The 19,728-nt window shown below is 41.5% G+C and overlaps 2 protein-coding genes across 2 annotated transcripts; both read right to left on the bottom strand. All coding sequences in view use genetic code 11, as the record gives it.

Annotated features, from left to right (window-relative positions):
* Positions 1-3,355: 3,355 nt before the first annotated feature.
* Positions 3,356-6,626, bottom strand: EGR_10331 (hypothetical protein; the record flags this gene model as incomplete). Its single annotated transcript, XM_024499580.1, has 3 exons — positions 3,356-3,574; positions 4,092-4,145; positions 6,522-6,626. 3 exons carry the CDS (start codon positions 6,624-6,626, stop codon positions 3,356-3,358), a joined length of 378 nt encoding a protein of 125 aa, XP_024345998.1.
* Positions 6,627-9,349: 2,723 nt separating this feature from the next.
* Positions 9,350-14,173, bottom strand: EGR_10330 (Putative mitogen-activated protein kinase kinase kinase 7-like protein; the record flags this gene model as incomplete). Its single annotated transcript, XM_024499579.1, has 9 exons — positions 9,350-9,460; positions 10,323-10,343; positions 10,431-10,460; positions 11,438-11,600; positions 11,680-11,842; positions 12,739-13,002; positions 13,052-13,298; positions 13,417-13,501; positions 14,142-14,173. 9 exons carry the CDS (start codon positions 14,171-14,173, stop codon positions 9,350-9,352), a joined length of 1,116 nt encoding a protein of 371 aa, XP_024345997.1.
* Positions 14,174-19,728: the final 5,555 nt, after the last annotated feature.

Raw genomic sequence — 19,728 nt, 5'->3', positions numbered from 1 at the left:
ATCCTCGGTTCCATCGCTGTCACCTGGTCAAAGTGGTCCAGTCAACATTTCGGCCTCTTGATTTAAAGGTTGCCCCCGTGTTCACTAAATAACATCAAATGTGCAAATAAATGCAATTCTTGGGTTATGAGGTTGACCTTATTTGTAGTTAACTTGTGAAGGTCAGGCCAAACGCTAAAAGTGAATACTTAAGGTTCTGCTTAAACTGCTTTTATAAAATTTCGTGCAGATCGGATTTGAAACAAAAGCAAAACTACCTTAGAAAGCAATGTTTGATTTTGACTCACCAAATTTAGTCATGCCTAGAATTAAAGCGCAAAAATGAATGAGTAATGCGAGTCGGGCTTATACATTTGCAAAACGGCATGGATATAACGCTTTAGAGTTAAATGATTCAGAAGTCATTTGTCAAACGCTCTTACCTTAAAAGGAGAGATACTGAAGTGATTTGCAAACAGCAATGACTCCTAACCGCTAGCACATTCCTAAATAAGTAATCCGAAAGCTAAACTGCTCAAATTCCAAAAAATTTTATGCCTGATATTCTGAGGAAGCATGCATAATAGGATGAAACCAAGGCCCATTAATAAAATCTATCGCCGTGAGGAAATCGGTTCATGTCTTGTCAAGTTCGACTAGATTACAGGAGACATCCTGTAATGTATAGAGCAGTTCCATTCGCTTTCATGTCTTACAAGCGGTTCGCTGAGGGTGAGAAACGTGTTGGTCCACATAAATTAAATAAAACCGATCGTTTGGAAAGGCTTGTTTTAGCAAGATTTTAATTTCCAGTTAATTTCCTAGCGTAAATATTTATAATACAACAGATAGAATACGGTTGAAAACACTCAAAAGCCAACCTTATGACTAATTTAAATCATGATTTTCAGATTGTATGTAGTGTAATGTCATGTTTGAGATAAATTTAGTGCATGTAATGGGCACGATTCTATCAGTCGAGGCGTCATCACAATTCTCTGTCATGTATTCCCCTTGATAATGACTATCTCATAATCCAAAGGTCGTGTAGAAAGCGGTATACAAAGGAACTGCTTTACCAGTGCATAGCTAGCATGCCTTCTTTCTGGTAGTGCTAGGATCAGTTTAGAGCAGAGCACTCGCTTCAGTTCTTTACACGATTTATCATGCTCTTTACTCCGGTTGAAATTCTTTTTTACCTGCTTTTAATTCAGTTTATGCAAAAGGCTTGTGATCTTTGCAGAACCTTTAACCAAATGCCCATTGTAACCTCGCAGATCTAGGGAACTGCGAAGTCCCGTCTGATGAGACTCTATAACCCAGAAAATTGACCGAACGTTGCAAGAAGTGGCATTGCTTTGTATTCAGAGTGAGACCTGTGTCTCGTAGACAGTTCGAAATCAATCTTAGCTTGGCGTTATGGGGTTTATTGTCTGAACCGAGGACAGGAATATCACACAAGTGTATTGTGAAAGGTTTTGCGAATAATCCAAATATTGTGGTTTTTACAAGGAGTTAGGAAGTGGTGGCTAAATTAGATGTCCTAACAGTGTTGTTTGGAATCCATAAAGCCTGTTCAACGGTGATACCAAATGATTTCCTTCTACCCGCTTTCCCCTCTACTACTTGTCAGTATCCTGATTTTAAGGCTGTCGTACATACCACCTTAACACACGTGGAAAGTCTAATAAAATCATATATTAGGTAAATCGTTCAGCTTCCTAAAGACGGTCCACAGACGAAGACCTTCGTTCTAATTAAAAAGAGTGGTATATGTGGCCCAAGGTGATTTTGATGGCATTATGACCTCGTGTCTAATCACCACTTCCACAAGACAGTTTACCTCTTTTGTCAAAGCAGGAGGTATGCATCTTGGCAGCGGTATGCTTGGCTCAGCCTTACAGGTGCCTATCGCAAGCTCAACCGAGTTTGTTCTTTCCAAATTACCACCGTGCCATGCAATTGCATCCATGTACTTTACCACTGTCTCACAAAGTTATTTTCCCTCGTAGTCAGTGACATGAGTAAGTTGTAAGGCGAAACAATCTAGGATATTCATGTGTAAACCCTAGGATGGGTTAAGTCCAACCCAGTAAACCGCCTCCATGGACTATGCCTCAGGACAATTCTGGATACATTAGATGGTTCAATATTTAGGTTTCTCGGTATATATTGACATATAACGACGTCTCACAGTCAACTACCACCTCATTTTCTTCTGCTGAAAGTAATCTGCTGGCCTGTAGATCACACTTAATCTCTTGATAAAGCATGGTGAAAACCTTCAAATTTAGTGTTAATTTGGTCATGCTAGAGTTGAAGGCTACTGTACCGAGAGACATTTGCATCAGTTGTTTTCATGATTATGATCAGGTATTAATGTTAGGATATATGATGACAGAGCCACAAGGCAAAGTAAATGCTTTGGTAAGGGAGTGGGTAAAGTAATGGTATATTCTAACTTCAATGTTCAGAGCTGATCTAACTGTGTCTGTCTCTGTTTTTCACTTTCGTCAGTTATTAAAGTCCCCAATAGACCCTTACAGCTATTCACGGCTCAAAACTGGACTGTTGCGAGCGGCAACGTGCAGCGAATTAATTACCGCCCTGCATTCCATACTACGCAGTTGCTAGAAGTCGCATGTACATCTCCACCAACAGAACCAGCATAGATTTTAATCTTTAAAATGATTAGGCAACAGGACATTGAGAACGGGATGCTAATGCTCTCCTACATGCTGGGTTATGTAATAGTACACGCTGATGGCAATCTTATGCTTAAAAAAGGCTATTGACAACCGCCTTTCACCGACTTTGCTAAGCGGAAAATTTTTATATTTGTATTGACTAGCTTTATTTTCCTAAAAAACACTTGTTTTGATCCAAGAAAGCGTTTTTAAAAGGTTAACTTGCAGAAAGTCCTTAGTTTCATTTATTGATAGAAGCCGTATTGCTTCCGATGCTTCCCTTTTAAACATCTGTATGACAGTGAATAGGTACGTAGCGTGTATGTGCAGTAATTTCAGATGGCCATGCTTCTCCATGAAGTAGGCAGTAGGCAGTGTGGAGGAGAACTGCTGATTGGCGTGGGGTAATGCGGATTAAGCAGAGGAGTTGGTTGTGCTCAGTGGCCATGTGAAGCAGGTCTACAGTGAATGCAGAGAGGAAAGCTTGAGACAGTTTCTTGCCTTGTACTAATGTGCGTAATGGTCGTAGAATAAGTCTGTGAAATCAATTTTGCCATTTTATAAGTGTTGGCTTGAATGCGTTTATGGCTCGATTGTTAGTATTAAGAATGTTTAATTAGGTCAAATAGGCTCAGTTCTGGCCACTTTTATTTTGTAGTTAACCTAGATTTTACCCCTACGGTTGAACTTCATACAACTTGGATCATTGTAAATATAGTGGTAATGCAAGAGAATAATTGTATTTTGAATTGCATATTCCCATCTGCAATGCAATGCATCGGTGTCTTTAGTTTATAAACATAGAAGAGAAAAAACATTGTTTTTTTCAGTTTGCATTTATTATTAAACAGAAAAGTTAAAAATGTGGTTGATGTGCTGGTTGCCCTGCATATTATTTTTGACAATTGCTATCGTGTAAAAAAAGCAACACAAAATTTATGCTAAATTTACCATGTGTGTTATTTAAAATTTTAAATTAAAAAAAGGTTTAAAATTACTTAAACTGCTTCTTGCAGAAAAATAGTACAAATTTTTGTTTGAATGCGTTGACTAACAGAACATCATTTTGAGTGCTGCAGATAAACTGTAGGACTCAAGCTTAAGGGTAGGTGACATTCTCGTAGTACGGATTTTAGCATAGACAGTGCATTGCCGAGGTTAATGACAAGCATTTATGTGAGGGCAAATTCACCATTTGTTTGGCCATTTCCTAAATATTGTCTTTTTTAATGTAGAGCATTGGGACTTTCGAGTCTCAGTATGTTGGTTTAGGCCGGCTTTTTTAAACCAGCTGTGCCACATCTTTCATGCTATGAAGAATTTACGTAGCACTAATGTGAAATCCTTGTAATGTTTGGGTGGAGGATCCTCTAAGGTGTGTCATCACGTTAGTGAAAAGTTTCCAGACGTCTAACGTTGGCACACTTGTAATTGAAAACTGGATTGATTATCTTCTAAAGAAATTGTTTCCTTGAGAGTCTGAATTTAATAAATGCAGAACTTTAGGGCCTTGTCAATCGCAAAACGCGACTCGGAAAAGTCTGCTTAGAACGGGTAATCGCAGTAGTGCGATTAATCATATTTATGAGTAGCTGTGGCTGTGAGGTTGCTTTGTTGGTGCATTTAGACAATTGCCTTCGTGGATTGCCAGCGGCCTACTTGTGCAGGATGAAGAAACTAAGGAGTATTCAACTGAAGGACAGTAGACTGTGATATCCATCCTCTGGTGTCTGCCAATTTTGGGAGCTGAGGGCACTAAGTATTTATAGCAATTCTTGGCTTGCACTTTTCCCCCCAACAAGGAAGGGCTGGATTCCCAAAATCTTCGTCCGGTTCTAGGTCATCATTACCATACACCGTGGTCTTGATTTCCGGCCCTACTGAGGACAGCACTGGTGTCTATTGATGCGGTTGGTCAAAAGAGGTTATTGGAGGACCGCGTTCCCCGTTACTTCAAGGCGATGAGAGTGGTTTCTTTTTGGAGACGTAGGCCGCTGAGTTTGGCTTGTTCCACAAGAGAAGTGAAATAACACACTCAGTTCAGAGGCTTGGGTGGCTGCATGTGGCTGAGTCTGTGGCATTCAACAACTAGAGGGTGGTGTAATTCCGTTGAGCTTGCATGCGATTGCGAGGTGATGAAGTTGTCGGCGTTTGTTTTTAATCGAGCGTGAGTTAATGGCGACGGGTGCATTCTCATTTCGCAGGGGTTGGCTGGTAAAAACTTTAAGGTATGCTGATGTCTAATTGGTCAATGAGTATTAACGTCGATCGCTCCCGTTCAGAATACCCGGTAATAGATGTCAACAAGCTGCTGGCAACGCCATTCTATGAACTCTCTTCGCTTTGATGCTAATGAGATGTACAAAGTGGTCGGGCTGCTGCCTAGCTAAAGAACGTGTGCTACAGTGTGGCAAGTGGTTGCAGTGAGCCACGTGGTGCTATTATGTTTCGTTCAATTGGTTCATTGATTGTGTCCACAAGAAGAGAAGAGGACAGTGAGCAGCAGAAGCGAAAGGAGGTAAATCACGGACCAACGCAAAGATGAGGTCGGGACGGGCCGGTCTGCAGATCCCTGTGTGTCGTGTACGCCGCCTGTTGCGTCGTGCTAACTACGTGAGGCGCGTGAGTGCTGGAGCACTGGCCTACTTGGCTGTTGTGCTCGAGTACCTGGCTGCCGAAGTGCCGGAGTTTGCGGGTAGTGCTGCACGCGACAACAAGAAGACGCGTATCATCCCTCGTCACCTGTATTTGGCTATCCACAATGACGAGGAGTTGAACAAGCTGTTGAGCTGTGTGACCGCACAGGGTGGTGTGCTGTCCAATGTTCAGGCGGTGCTACTGTTAAAGAAGACGGAGAAAACAGTGGCCATCAAGGGGTAGTCTAACCTGACCGATTGACTGACAGACTCACTGAGTCTGCAACCGCGAACGTGATAACGGTCCTCTTGAGGGCCACCCCCACCACCGCAAAGATGATTGTTGACCAGTTGACGTGGGCTTGGACTGACGACTGACTGATTGATTAATTGACCGGCTGAAAGTTGCGAGTTAGCGGTTTGCGTTACTGCCTTGGATATAGGCGCTGCAGATTTGCAATGATTCTGTGTCACCCAGATTTACGATTGTGGTTTGGGCGGAGTGTGGTGTTTACGTTTGGTATCCTTCACGCGGTTACACGTCATATCGGTCCACTGGTGGTAGGGTAGATGGTCATGGCGCGAGAATATTGCACAGCGCTCTGCTTATATTTGTAAGTGAAACTGGTAGCTAGGTCTGCCTATGGCGATATGGGTCCACGCAATCTGTGCGAGAGGTAGGTATAGTGGAGTAGGTGCGCAAGATTGTGCAGATGAAAGAGGAATGGATATTGCAGATGACCAACTGTCATGCGAAACGGACAGTTAGAAAGCAGGCAATTGAGTAGGAGAGGAGGAAGTGAAGAATGGAATGAGCATATCACTAACTGGTTCTTTGAAGAGGCGTGTTGGAGAGTTGACCTATCCCAGTCACCAAAGCAGGATGCAGATGTTGAGGCCCAGTTGGCATTGCCGCTTCCACTATCACGGTTGCTCCCTTCACTCTCCCGTTGGATGGGATGGATGATTCCCGATCCCCTCTATTTGTTCGCCACTGGAAACGATATGCCTGTGGACGCTCGCCTAAGTGACCTTCCTCAAGGCCAATAAGTCTTATTCTTCCGCCTTTTCTTCACACTGCAATCCATGCTTCCATCGCTTTTACACAAAAAGTTTATTAGTGCTACCTTACTGTTTGTAGCCTACTACACCACTGCATACACTACGCAATCCCATCACACAAAGCATGGTGCATTACAAATGTAGGTGAAATTATCACCTGATGCGTTCCATTTGGACTAGACAAATCAAAATAGGGATTTAATTGAGACCACCTTGTTTGTTTCGGTCCACTCGCTTCCTGCTCTTGCCCCTCCCAGTCCATACTTGATACTCGTTGGGGCTGCTCCATCACAAATTTCCCCCATGCTTCATCAACCTCGGCATCCCCTGTAGCCCCACCCACATGAATTGACACCGTAAATTATGAAATGACAACCCAAGCGACACCCAATCACCTTCGAGTTAGTGGTATTAGGCGACAGAACACGTATGCGTGAAGAACACATGGATATCGTGACTCCACCCAGCAGGATTCAGGGTCCATCAACGCTGACCGCTTTTTTCGGCACCCACATAGCTCTACGACCCTCCTGTACATTCATTCATTCGTTCACATTCGCACGCCTCCAACTCACCAACAATGAACACTCGTATCGCCTCATCTCTTCTTCGACGCCTTCTTGTGAGAGCACCAAAAGCACTGCAACCACTCAACCCAGCGCAAAGCTTACTTCTCTTCCTTCATTGTTGACCTAACCATTACATCATCGCAGTTGCCATTACCGTAACCACACGCATCATCACATCCCTTCCTCTCCCCTCACCTAGACCTAGACCTGGATCACTGTCCACGCCAACCCTAGCGTCTGGCCAGTAGCGCGGCAATGAGACTGGAGGAGGAACAAGGCAGAGAGACGGAGAGTGGTAAAAGTGTAAGTCTCACCCACAACAACCAAGAATTAGCGTGATGATGGTGGCCCTCAACAGAGCTACAGGAGCAGCACAGTTTATCAAGGTTTATAGGGAACCAGAGTCTGTTTACGCCGCAGAGGTTGGTGGTGTCCGATCAGGCACGAGTTTAATAAAAACTGATGGCCTATCCCCCAAAAGACATCTTCAACCAAACGGATATTTCATAACAATTAGGTAGTGAAACAGTTTTCTCCTTCGAAAAGGGAACGCAAACGGTCAGAAGGGCTTTAAGCTAATTTATGAAGTGACTTTGCATAAACAAAAAAGAAAAACAACCGCAAAACGCTTCATTTTGAAGACCATAAATGGTAAATACAGAGCAGCAAGTAAGGTGAACTCGCCTATTTTCTGCTTTCATGCCCTCTAAAACTTAAAATATCAGACTTCAATTTTAGAAGTGTGGGAATGCTATTTGTTGAGGTTGGTGACAAGGTTCGTGTTGACCACACCAAGTACGTTACTCCCTCCACGCCTCTACCATCGTGATAGATTTTGGACAGATACGCCTGAACAGCTCTGAGGCAAGAACTATGTTTCAGGGAGCGGTGGGCGAAACTGTACCTTTACAGAACAATGGTAAATTTTGCCCTTCGTTATTGAACTCGGCTTTTAAGCCAGTATTCCTGCGATCAGCCATGGTCATGCGCGATGGCTACCACATTCCCCATGCCCACTTAGTTTGTGTGAACAGCGCTGTTCAACCCGCTTGGTTCTACCTTCCTGAATACCTTGGTAACCACTGATTCCAACACTGGCCAGTGCATTCATCTCGTTACCTCAGCCAACTATTGCTGTATAAAGAGACTCTAAGCACAACAATCGGTTTAATTCATCTAGTTGCATGAGAACAAAACGACGTTGCCGTAGGATTGCGAAGCAGGTGTCGATTCAATGCGAGTTTTGAAATTTCTTGTCTCAAGTTTGGGAACTTTGACTCACCTTGTTCATACGTCGTGAGTATTTACTACTTCTGTCCACATCTCGTGGGGAAGATACGCAAACATCCAATACAGTGAGTCCACCTGTCTGTCCTCACTTTTTTTACCACAAGGCTGTTTACATGTCAATGGGTTGAAATTTAACGAAAAGCCGGCGTTGGGAGCCAAAAGGTAGTAAAAACATGTCCTTTTGGCGGCATTTTAGAAAGACGTGACGCTGTTCAAACAAACAACTCCAAACCACTCGCGACCAAACCATGCCAACACGAGAACGAGAGGAGTCTAAACTAGTGTCTGTTTAGATATACAAAGTCTACCAAATCTTGTTAAGTCATTCCAAAATGTACCTCATCTCCAACTGGGGTTATCACTTCTGAATTCCACCGCAGTCTGAAAAAAACCAAGTGCCCACTCTTCAAGTTTTAATTGTGCCTCCAGATTGCTGGTCCACTTTTTCGGTTACTTCCATGCATCCTTTGCCACCCTTCGCATGCCTTAGCAAATATCTCTTTACATTCCATTCCCTCTACAAAACAAATGCTTATTTTTCTATTTTATCGAACAAAAATGTTTTAGGTCGTTTTGGACGGCAATGTTGACTAACTGTTAACAGGTTGCATATCTTACGGGTCTATTTGGAGAGATGGATAAACGGAGGCGAGAACGAATGCGTGTACTGAGAGATAAGTGCTCGAGGGACGCATTGGCTGAGCCCATATTCAGCATCTAAATTCACGGCATGCAATCAGAACGGGTAAACGCAACTGCCATTTGAATCAAATCCGTATTTACGTTACGTTACCAGGAGAAAATCCAAACTGCTAGAACTAGGCTAGGATTCAAATGAAACACCAATTTTAAGTGGTGCACTAAAAAGCTGTTTATTAGTAGAAAACATTCTATGCCTCTTTAGAAGTAAAAGGCCAAAGGTGAGGGAAAAGTCAATCGTCCACAAAGGAGTGAATATAACTCTGTAAGGAAATAAAAAACAAATTAAGTTGTAACAGTCAAGCAGTTGGTACTAATATGTCAGATATTTTACAAGTTAAAAGCTTTACCTCAAACAGAGCTGCCTTGAACTCATCATCCTACAAAACGTGGACATTTTTTTGAAAGCAACTGTTTATAGAGAAATTTAAATGTATTGTAGAATAATATTTGCAGTAAACACAAGGCCAAAGTCTTTTACATTTACCGTCATCTCGATGTCTGGTTCACTCTCCCTAGCATGGATCGTTGCAGTTTCCTAAATAAATCACAAAACAGAACACTTTGGACAACAAAAGACAGAATGACACTTCCTGTCTGCTCAACCAATCGGACTATTCCCTGTCGTATCTAATGCGGCTACTCTAACATCAGGGGACCCTATTTATGTCTACCGCCTTCCAGCCCACTTGTGAGGCATTACCAGCACTTCCTCATTTGCTCACCTCAAAAATGACCTGTTGCGGCCTCCAAGGTCATTCCACCAGCCCTTCTAACACCAGACATAGGCAAAGTCAATTACGACTAACTGCCGTCCCAATCGTGGCAGCAAGGTGGTACACCTGAGCCGCACAGTAGGAAGGAATTTATTGCGATTGGATGGATCGGTAGGTCCAGCATTAACTCATAAACTGCGAGGTTCTGGGAGCAAAACATACCACCAGTCTCCATGCCCTCCTACCAGGACACGAAGCGCCCACGTACTACTCAAGTGACCCTTTCAACTAATCCTACACAAAAGTACTAAAACAATACAGTTATCCTACACCTGCCCACATTATCCTACACCTTCAACGCTCTAGCCATATCAATTACCCCCCTTCTTTTGATTACATGACTAGATACAACCCGAAGGTCCAGACAACTGATAAGTAACATATAGCACGCATTTACAACGCCGCGGTCGAGACGACAGTGTACACATGTGACGGTGGTCAAGACCGCGCCAAATTTTTACGTCTGATGCATTATTCCATTCGGTAATTGCGTCAAGTTTGAGCCAAAGCTATATAACAACATATGTGATTTGAAAGCTGAGAAAAACGAAACCTTACAACATAGGAAAATTCCATAAAGGAAAAATGCGAAAAGAAACCATGTCACATGAAATATGTACTTACATCCTCATGTCTGATAGGGATCTGTAAGGAAACAAAGAACAAATTAAATGGTAACAGGCAAGCAGCTGGTACTAATAAGTCAGATATTTTACTGGTCAAAAGCCCTACCTCTGATAGAGCATCAGTGGTCTGAGAATCCTACAAAAAAGTGGACATTCTTTTTGAAATCAACAGTTTATAGAGAAATTTCAACGTATTGCAGAGTAATATTTGCAGTAAACACAAGGCCAAGGTCTTTTGCATTTACCGTCATCTCGACATCTGGTTCACTCTCTCTAGCATGGCTCGTTGCAGTTTCCCAAATAAATCACAAAATAAAACACTTTAGACGACAAAAGACAGAACGACACTTTTTGTGTGCTCAATCAATCGGATTATTCACTCCCGTATCAAGTGAGGCTATTCTAACACCAGAAGATCATATTTAGGCCTACCGCCTTCCAGCCCACTTGTGCGGCACTACCAACACTTCCTCATTTTCTCACCTCAAAAATGATCCGTTACGCCTTCCAAGGTCATTCCACCAGCTCCTCTAACACCAAACATAGGCAGACGCAATTACGACAAACTGCCGTCCTAACAGCAAGACGGTACAACTAAGGCTTGGAGTAGGAAGGAATCTACTGCGATTAGGGTCAGGGTAGTAGCAGTACTGCGTGTGTTCCATTTTCCTACATTTTCGATGTATCACATCAAGGTGACAAATCGCAAAATGCAATTAATCAACTTTACATCACTTAACTGGTGCAAACTTGGAAGCACCTTTAGTACCTTACAAGACGTTTACGTGAGGAATAAAGGTGTTTGATATTTCTTCGGTACCTCACTGCGATCGCTGAGTAGTATATACATGGAAACGTCTCGATATGAATGACTCGAAAATCACATGTCAATATAAGTAAACCCTTCCGGTGTTCGACATAAATTACTACAAATACGGGTTGGTGTATCTGTACTGTAACCCTAGGTGCTGTTTACAATGAGGACGAAACAATGCATTCATCGTAACCGACAAGATGGAAATTAAAACAATGCTTAAGGCATGATGATGTTCTGAAAGGTACGCTGAAGATCACAAGGTTGCTAAGATTTTTCCAAAAATTATGCTCATTTACGGTGATAATGCTGATCTCTTGAGAGGTGCTGGGAGCTTCAGCGTTCTCGAAGTGAATGCACAGTTGCGAAGTGTCCATCGTGCAGACTTTGCACATGATCAAATCGAAGAGTCGGACCAACTGTGTCGCTGTTGGTCGCTGACGCGGATCTTCTGCCATTCCACTGCAAGTGCAAAAGTTTCCATTAACTCTACTCTTTAATATGAATGCTTTTGGATAGATAAAAATGAAGGCATTCTCACCGATCAAAGAGACTTTGAAGAAATGGCGGACATGAACGGATCCTCACGGAGTGAGGATTCACCACTTGGTCCAATCTTCGTGTCAACATTTCCCAAATTGAAACTGTCATGCTGTATACATCCACTGACTTCGAATAACTGGCGAAGAACTTATCCTTGTGACCTTTGTTTTGGAAAAAGAAAGAAAAGTGCGTACACTTGAAGCTTTTTGTGAAAGCGGTGAGTGCATCACAAATATTCATATGTTCAGGTAATGCACCTACGGCAGATACCAAACAGCTCCTTGCCTTTGACAATGACAAAAAAGTCAAATTTGCGCCAAATTAAAGGAATAATTGGACTGGGAAACTCACTGCCCACATCGAAATCGGAAAACATACTTTTACACCTGGAATTGAAGCAAGCATCCAAACAGTGGAAATACGGAAACAAGGCCATTTCACCTAGCCATCATCACAATAAACCTACACAGCGATAATACCACATACTACATAACTCCAAGCCAAGCTTTGAATTGAGCGATTTCTGCATAGGCGATGAAGTGAACCAGACTCTCAGAAGGGTTAAAGCCTGTTTATATCATTCTCCACTGAAGCTGGTTTACATGTCATTTAAATCCGGAGATAGGCGTACACTACAAAGATGGGAAGGTTGTGAAGAATAGCAAATGCAGTTTAAACTATGAAATTTCGTCTTCTCATTTATAAAGTCGAAATCATAAATTTGATCGTATCATGCCCAACACTGGCCATTTGGTCCATTATTTCACACAACATCTTGGCACGTTCACCACCCTCCGCAGTTTAGATGTGTCAGTGTTTTCAATAATGACACCCATTTTCAAGGCTATTCAATCAAAAGTGACCTTATAAATGCAGTTTTTGTGAACTGGGAAAAAAATACGTCTTATTTTTGACGCTAAGGCTGGAAAATAAAACCGGAATTTCACATAAATGCTACGTTGGCAGGAAAAACGGTAATGTAAATCCAAGGCCTCCAGTTATTAATGCCAGTTTGGTTGATTATGCAGAGGGGGATGAGAGACACATCAACACTTACGCTGTTGTACCTCCGGTGCCATATAGAAAAGGGAGCCCTGGTTTACTGACTGCAATTCTTCCTTGCTCCTTTCAAAAATCTTTGAGCTGCCAAAATCGCTGATCTTGAGAGTGGTGCATCCGTCAAAGAGTAGCATGTTGGCGGGTTTTAAGTCACGATGGATAATTGGCTCAGCACGAGAGTGAAGGTAATCCAACCCATCTGCAAGATGCAGGGCCCAGAGCATTACGTGCCAAATGTTGTACTTGGCTTCCGAATAAATGACTAAAGAGAGGAGAGATTGATTTAGCTCCAAGAGAAGGAGGATGCTTACGCTCCTGCAGGGAGGCATCTGTTGCTTGCTCAATTACAACATAGCGAATGTCGGCCATTCGCGTGTTTGGACCGGCACCAATGAACTTGACGATGTTTGGGTGATTGCAGGTAGCAAGCGTGTAGGCTTCGCGGTAGTTGTATATGCGTTCAACAATCGTGTTCATGAATCTGAAATCCTTCTTCACTACCTTTTTACGCCGGTATGTTCCAAATGAGACATCCCCATAACTCCCTCCTGAAACGCCCTTAAAAAACGCAAAGAGCTCACTTCGTGGCCAGTCTATGCTTACAAATCTTCGTCTAAGAGATCAATTTGAAGTTTTAACTATAAAAGGTCATGTAGTCAGGTAAACGGGGACGTACCCACTTCTCTATTTGAATGGCGTCTTCCGGAATATTAGGCAATGATTTGACTCTTTCCACACAAACTGTTAATTCTTCGTTTTTTCTAAAATAGAACAAAATACAAGACATTGAAGAAACAAGAAAAGGAAGGGGAAGTGGAATTCCGGCAGTTACTAGTTGACAGGGAGCAAATTGTTGTAACGGTAAAAGAAACACTGCTGAACGTCTTAGATCGTCGCAAATAAACGGATTTCGTTCCCTACTATTTAGTTATAAAGGAACTTTATCTATTTGCTTTACAAAACCTAACCACACAGCATACTGACTGAAGCACACTACATAAGTTATCGTGTTTAGCCAAATAGCAGATATAACCCTTGAAAAGCATAACCACAAACAAAAGTATCAGTAATATTACAAGTGATGGAACCTTGACAGTTTACCATAAAAACAGGAGACTAGAAATGCAAGGCTTCATCAGTAAAAATATGGAGAACATGCAAATCCTTATGACACAAGGAAGGATTTCGACTCGCATTTATATAGCCACCTTGCCGAATGGCTTTAGACTTGTAGAATCGCCATGCTTATGCGATGTAAGCAAAACCCACATACATATCCAAACGACGTGCTACAGATAGAAATTCAGTTCAAATATGAAACACTACATCACAGGCAGCCAATAACTAAGACCTTGATCAAAATCATGATGTGACATCATATGGGGCTGGTAAAAAGCATACAATTGCCTCACGTTGCCCTTATCGCGAAGCATCTGTCAAACGTAATATCGGGAGGGACTTTGCGTATTTAAAACAACGGACCTACAATGCAATTTGATAAAGAATTAATCAAAAGGGAAATACTTTTAAGTATTTAAACTCAATGAATTTGCATAATTGGTTGCTAGGCTTTTGAAAATCAATCCCTAATGACATTAAGTAGCAAGCGATGAGCTTATAATTGTCGCGAAAGAGATGATGCGTTTATTTACCAAGACATCAGTATAAGTTATAAACATATGCCATATTAGCATAACAAATGCTTAAGATCAATACTTGAAACCTAGTCACAAGCCACCTCTAAATCTTCCTTAAAATATCCGAAATCACTGACATACAACCTACACAACCCTTTTTTATTTCGCGTGTCTTTTGGAGAATACGCAGATTTTTAGTGCGACCTGACCTGCTTATGTGCAGATTTCATTAACATCACTTCACCCTTGTATTCCTTCAGTTGAAGCACCTGCTTGATACAAATACCAAAAACCCAATACGTGTAGCATGATGACCACGAAGTTGCGAAATATAAATGTAAGATGCATTGACTCCTATTCGGCGTTCGGAACCTAGTTTTTCTAATCACTTTGATTAACACATTGTTTGCAGTTAAAACCGGCGATTTAAATACTGATTTTGTGAGAGTGGACATTATGCTTAGTGCTGATATTGAAGGAATAATTTCAATATTTGATGAAGTGCTTCAAGATACTCCGGTCCTAATGTGGGAGTATTTACGGTATCCGTTGATGCTTCTGCAATTGTTGTTTCATCTTGCAGCGGAGTATCAGTACCATTATTTTCGAATCAGAACTCACATGATGCCTGTCTTCAAACAAGCAGCTGTTGCGGGCGTACTTGTATCAAATAATAGGTATCAAAGTAAATTATCCTACTTGGTAAGTCGTAAAAATATGCTGATAAAAAATGTCTTCAGGTGATCTGATCGACAAGTACTTGCCCTAATTTGGGTGCACTCATTTAAATCCTTCCATGTTCCAGCAGCATCCACAAGGTACTCATCACACTTCCTTGATGTCGATAATTGTGATTAAGATATATTGACCAAGAAAAATAACATCTATAACTATGTGTTAACGAATGCATAGGAAAATTCCACACATGACGAAACAAATGTCAAATTAGTGTCTTTAGTTCCGCCCTACATGAGACGGAGTAACCGTCACAAAATCTTTGATAAGTCACATTGAATGGAGCGAAAGCTGATTGGAAAGCTCCGAGATCCAAGTTTTCATTTACTTGGACACTTTCAAATCCATCTTTATCGAACAGATTTAACTTTGCAACAGCTGCGTTATTTGGCTGATATCAACAAAATAAGCAGCAATTGAAATCCAGCTATTAATAGTGCGGAATGTGCTTCAGCGAAGCACAAACAAAAAGCCAAAAACAAACATATGCCTAATCCCACACATTGAATAAATCTTGCCCATTACACAGCCTCTACGAATGTCGAAGCGCTACCAATGGCGCACCAGCCAGCATATTGCAGACGACTTCGGCCAAGGCGTTGAACAAAGAAGCAGCTGACCTGAATCCATATTTACGCCCACCATTTGAGTGCGCTTCAGATGAACTCGGTTTTAGATTGAACTTTGCTTCAGTGATGGTGGATGTTCACACTGGGTGGGTAACGGCGGCAGAATCGTATCCTGGAAAATGAATCAAAGTGGGCGACTATTTAGTTCGTAGGACGCACTTCAAAATGTACTTTTTTCACGTTACTACACCGTTTACAGTTGAGCAACGTCCACATATTACGTGACATCACTGACTGTATTTTTCGTTGGATTAGGAAAGGAAGAAAGTGATGTCACGTCTAGCGGATCTGCCTTGACTTCCGCAACATCTAAAGTCGTACTTACTTGCATTACGGCAGTCCTTGCCTCAACTTTTGCGTGTCAGTGCAAATGACCAGTTTATTTTTCTGTGTAGAATAACGAGGCCAAAAACTGGCTTCTACTAGACCAGGCTTCCTCTACTACAGGTTACCGTGATGCAGGATAATCATAATCTACAATTAATTGGCAATTAAATGACCCGTTATAGGGGAAAATTTTTGAGGCATAAATACAGAACTGTGTCATGTTTACTCCATTCTTTGTTGTTTTCTGTTAGATCTCACTGGCTTGAAAGGAGCTTACACCAATGAGGCAAAATGAGCAAGACATTAAAAACTTGAATGGCCCAATTTGTTATCAGGCTTCTACTCTCATGCAAAGTAGGCTTTGCCAAAACAATAAGGCATCACTAAAGTTAAATAATCAACCGTCTCAGTGGTAGGGTTTGTTGAAGTAATATATCCTCTCGTAATGAAAAGTATTCAATTGGCCGTTGCTGCCAAATATCCTCAGCTCCACGTGCACAATGTATCCTGCTCGGAAAAATGTTGCTTCAATCTAGCATTCTCTAATCCCACATATTTGTGGTTTCACAGCACTTATATTCCCAGCAAAGTCAGTAGTCACATATTAACAGCAATGGCTCCGCCTCTGTTACATAGCCATGGCACATGGCTGAGGATCTGGCACAAAATCAGACATGGGAAAAATCCTCCAATCGCTTGCCTAAGAATTCATTACAACATGTAATGTAGTTATTAAATCAGAAACTCATCGAATTCAAAATACTTTTTAATAAACATCTTTCCAAAGGATTACCAATATATTATCTGTTTTAAATGATTCAATTTTGTTCAGACAGAATGATTGGTAAGTCTGGGGATGAGCAAATGTAGAATGAATCACAATGGGCTTCGAGATATTCCATGACAGATGGAGGTGGAGATATGATGTGTCTTATGTGAAATCAAAATTATCTCCCACTTTTGATCTATTATACCACACTGATGGTTTGCTGCCTAAACTTGCATTCAAGCACACATCCATGCATAATCTTCCTTGTTGTTTAGAGCACCGTACTGCACTCTCCTAATCGAGCCACATTTTATGCGCTTTGTGAATATTCTAAAGACTACAAATAGTATGAAACAAATCACATAAAGCTCACTAGGTAGTGCTAATGCTCCCCGTTTTCTACCGTATTCCTGTTTCTGTGCGCTTACAGCTGAATCTGCGGCACATCCGTGTAGTGAGTTGCGAATGTTTATATTTATGCGACCAACGTGCCTAAGACCCTGTATTGTCAGAAGGTATGGTGCAGTTAACTTAACGTCTTGGCGGCCTTGGGAAACCCAATGACAGACGCTATGCATGCCATCTTTAGTAGGCATCAAAATCAATAAGGTGTCAATCAAAATGAAATGAAATGCTGAGAAAAAGACCTCTTCTGCACTATGCACTCCATCCCTTGAGACAAGTGATTTTTATCTTTCCACCTAAGTTTAACAGCGTTTGGTCACGACATTCACAATAGCGCCAATATCAAAACCTTAATTCAAGATTTAGGACGCCTTTTCATCAAATTTTAGCCTTATTACTGAGCTATGATGACTTGTTGCTGCATATGAAAGATGTGCTGTCACGTTACTTTTACTCCCTTACTACATTACAACGAATCCTGTGTGATGTGCCTTATTTCTTAACTGTCATTCCTTGCATACCCTATTGCCGAACATGGATAACAGCATACGGTGGCATAAATAACAGGAAATGAAGTCAAAATGATAGACTGAATACGTACCCGAGCAGTAGGCAGCAAAAATGAGCACGGTGGAGGTTCATAACATGGCATCCATTCATAGCCGGCAAAATAACTTGCGTGCATTTATATGCGCTTCAGTTTAGCTTCATCAATGTGCTTGGCTTATTAAGCGAAATTGCAGACACTAATGTAAACGCAAGAGCTTTAATTTCACTTGAATATGTAACTTTTTTTACCAGAAATACTAACGTGCAAATCTAATGCTTGCAGAAAGTCTTTACAACTTTAGTGCTTACATACTTGCAGAGATGTTGGGTAGAAACAACTAGGTGTTCCCCTTGGCAAATTTGACTCAAGCAGCTGCATAAGTTTTATGATCGTGGTTAAGAAAAAGATATATAATAGATAAAATACTTGTTACCAAACATTTTCTTGGCCTTCATTTCGTCTAAAATCACGAGCCATCTGCAACAAGTGAAGTTTGATGAATGAATGAGGGATCATCATGCCCCGAAACACTTGCATATAATTAGTGTTATTGTAACCAATCTAGAAATACAAATCATTTTCTATTGATATGATCAGCTAACTGCTTTAGAACACCTCCAAGGCCATTAAATTTACGTAAGCATACTCATATAAATAAAAGTCACACACTACTAACCTGTCATTTGGTGGAATTTGCGCTATGGTAATACCGTCTTACCCCAAACTGAGCATAATTTTGCAGGCAGGTTTGAAATATGAATGACTGTTTTCCTCTGCTGGTCAACATTCCTGTTAGCAATCAAGTGCCATCTTGTTTGTTGCAATAACTCCTACCCAATTCACTCGATTTTTCAGCCACGATGAATGGAGCCTGGAAGTTACATGAGGTCAAAATTCCAAGGTACCTTGATATGTGCATAACAAATCCAGCAATTATCCAATTTACCCACATTCCTTCTAATACCACAATTGGAAAGCTGACACTTATCACTTTCATCTTCTTCCAATTACGGCCTGTCGACTTGTTTATGAGCTTTCGGATTTCTTGAAAGAGCAATTGTAACGACACCAGGGAGACATTTATCCATCTGGTACATGGGACTGAACAAGAGCCCCTGTGATTGGTGTGCGCCATGCGATGGTGCTTTTACAGGATCGACGACTTGATCAATTACTTTTTTGCATACTCGGCCTGAAATTTGTGATCCGGATCAGTCTGAGCGAGGTGTAGAGAAAACACGGAACACGAAGACGATCTCCGACGTACCGCCAGTGCCGTTCAAATTTACTAGCCGGATCAAAAAGTTGGATAGCCTTCGTGGTCTATTGGTCATTCATTCAAAGATCTCAAAATAATGCTAATTTAGGAATTCTTATGCTTTTCTGCTAATTTGGTTAAGTGCCTAATTTTTCATTTAATTAACGCACATTTTCAGAAGAGGGGTCGGACCAATTTAGAAATGTGTTACATATAATACGAAGGTAAGATGGCTTAACTTTAAATTCTTGCCAGCAATGCTGTTGCCCAGTTTAATCACCTTGCTAGCAAAAATGAGTATTGCTTACGCTAATGCATCGGGTTTTGTGTTTCTTCTTGATTTAGAGCCCTTGCATTGCACTAATCAGCATGGAATTTAGATACTTGAATAATCACCACCTGTTGGATTTGTGGTTAAGTTATCCGCTGTTACGCGCCAGTACTGTTTCTTTGTTGTCCTTTTTAGTAGAAGCTGATGGCTTTAGAAACAATCCGCCTTGTGTCCTCTACATTCCAAGCGTTTTTCTGTTAAACCTTTCGCAGTATATCTTCTCGGCTCTTCTCTGTAGTTGGTAAGAAGCCACAGTGATGCAGCAGAAAGCACATTCACACTGAGAGAAGAGCTGGGAGACTACTTGTCTGATTCGGATGCCATGTCATTTAGTCATGCGTGGAGAT

The sequence above is a fragment of the Echinococcus granulosus genome (assembly GCF_000524195.1).
Source record: "Echinococcus granulosus chromosome Unknown EG_S00210, whole genome shotgun sequence".
Taxonomy (NCBI): domain Eukaryota; kingdom Metazoa; phylum Platyhelminthes; class Cestoda; order Cyclophyllidea; family Taeniidae; genus Echinococcus; species Echinococcus granulosus.
This window is presented reverse-complemented; position numbering and strand designations above follow the sequence as displayed.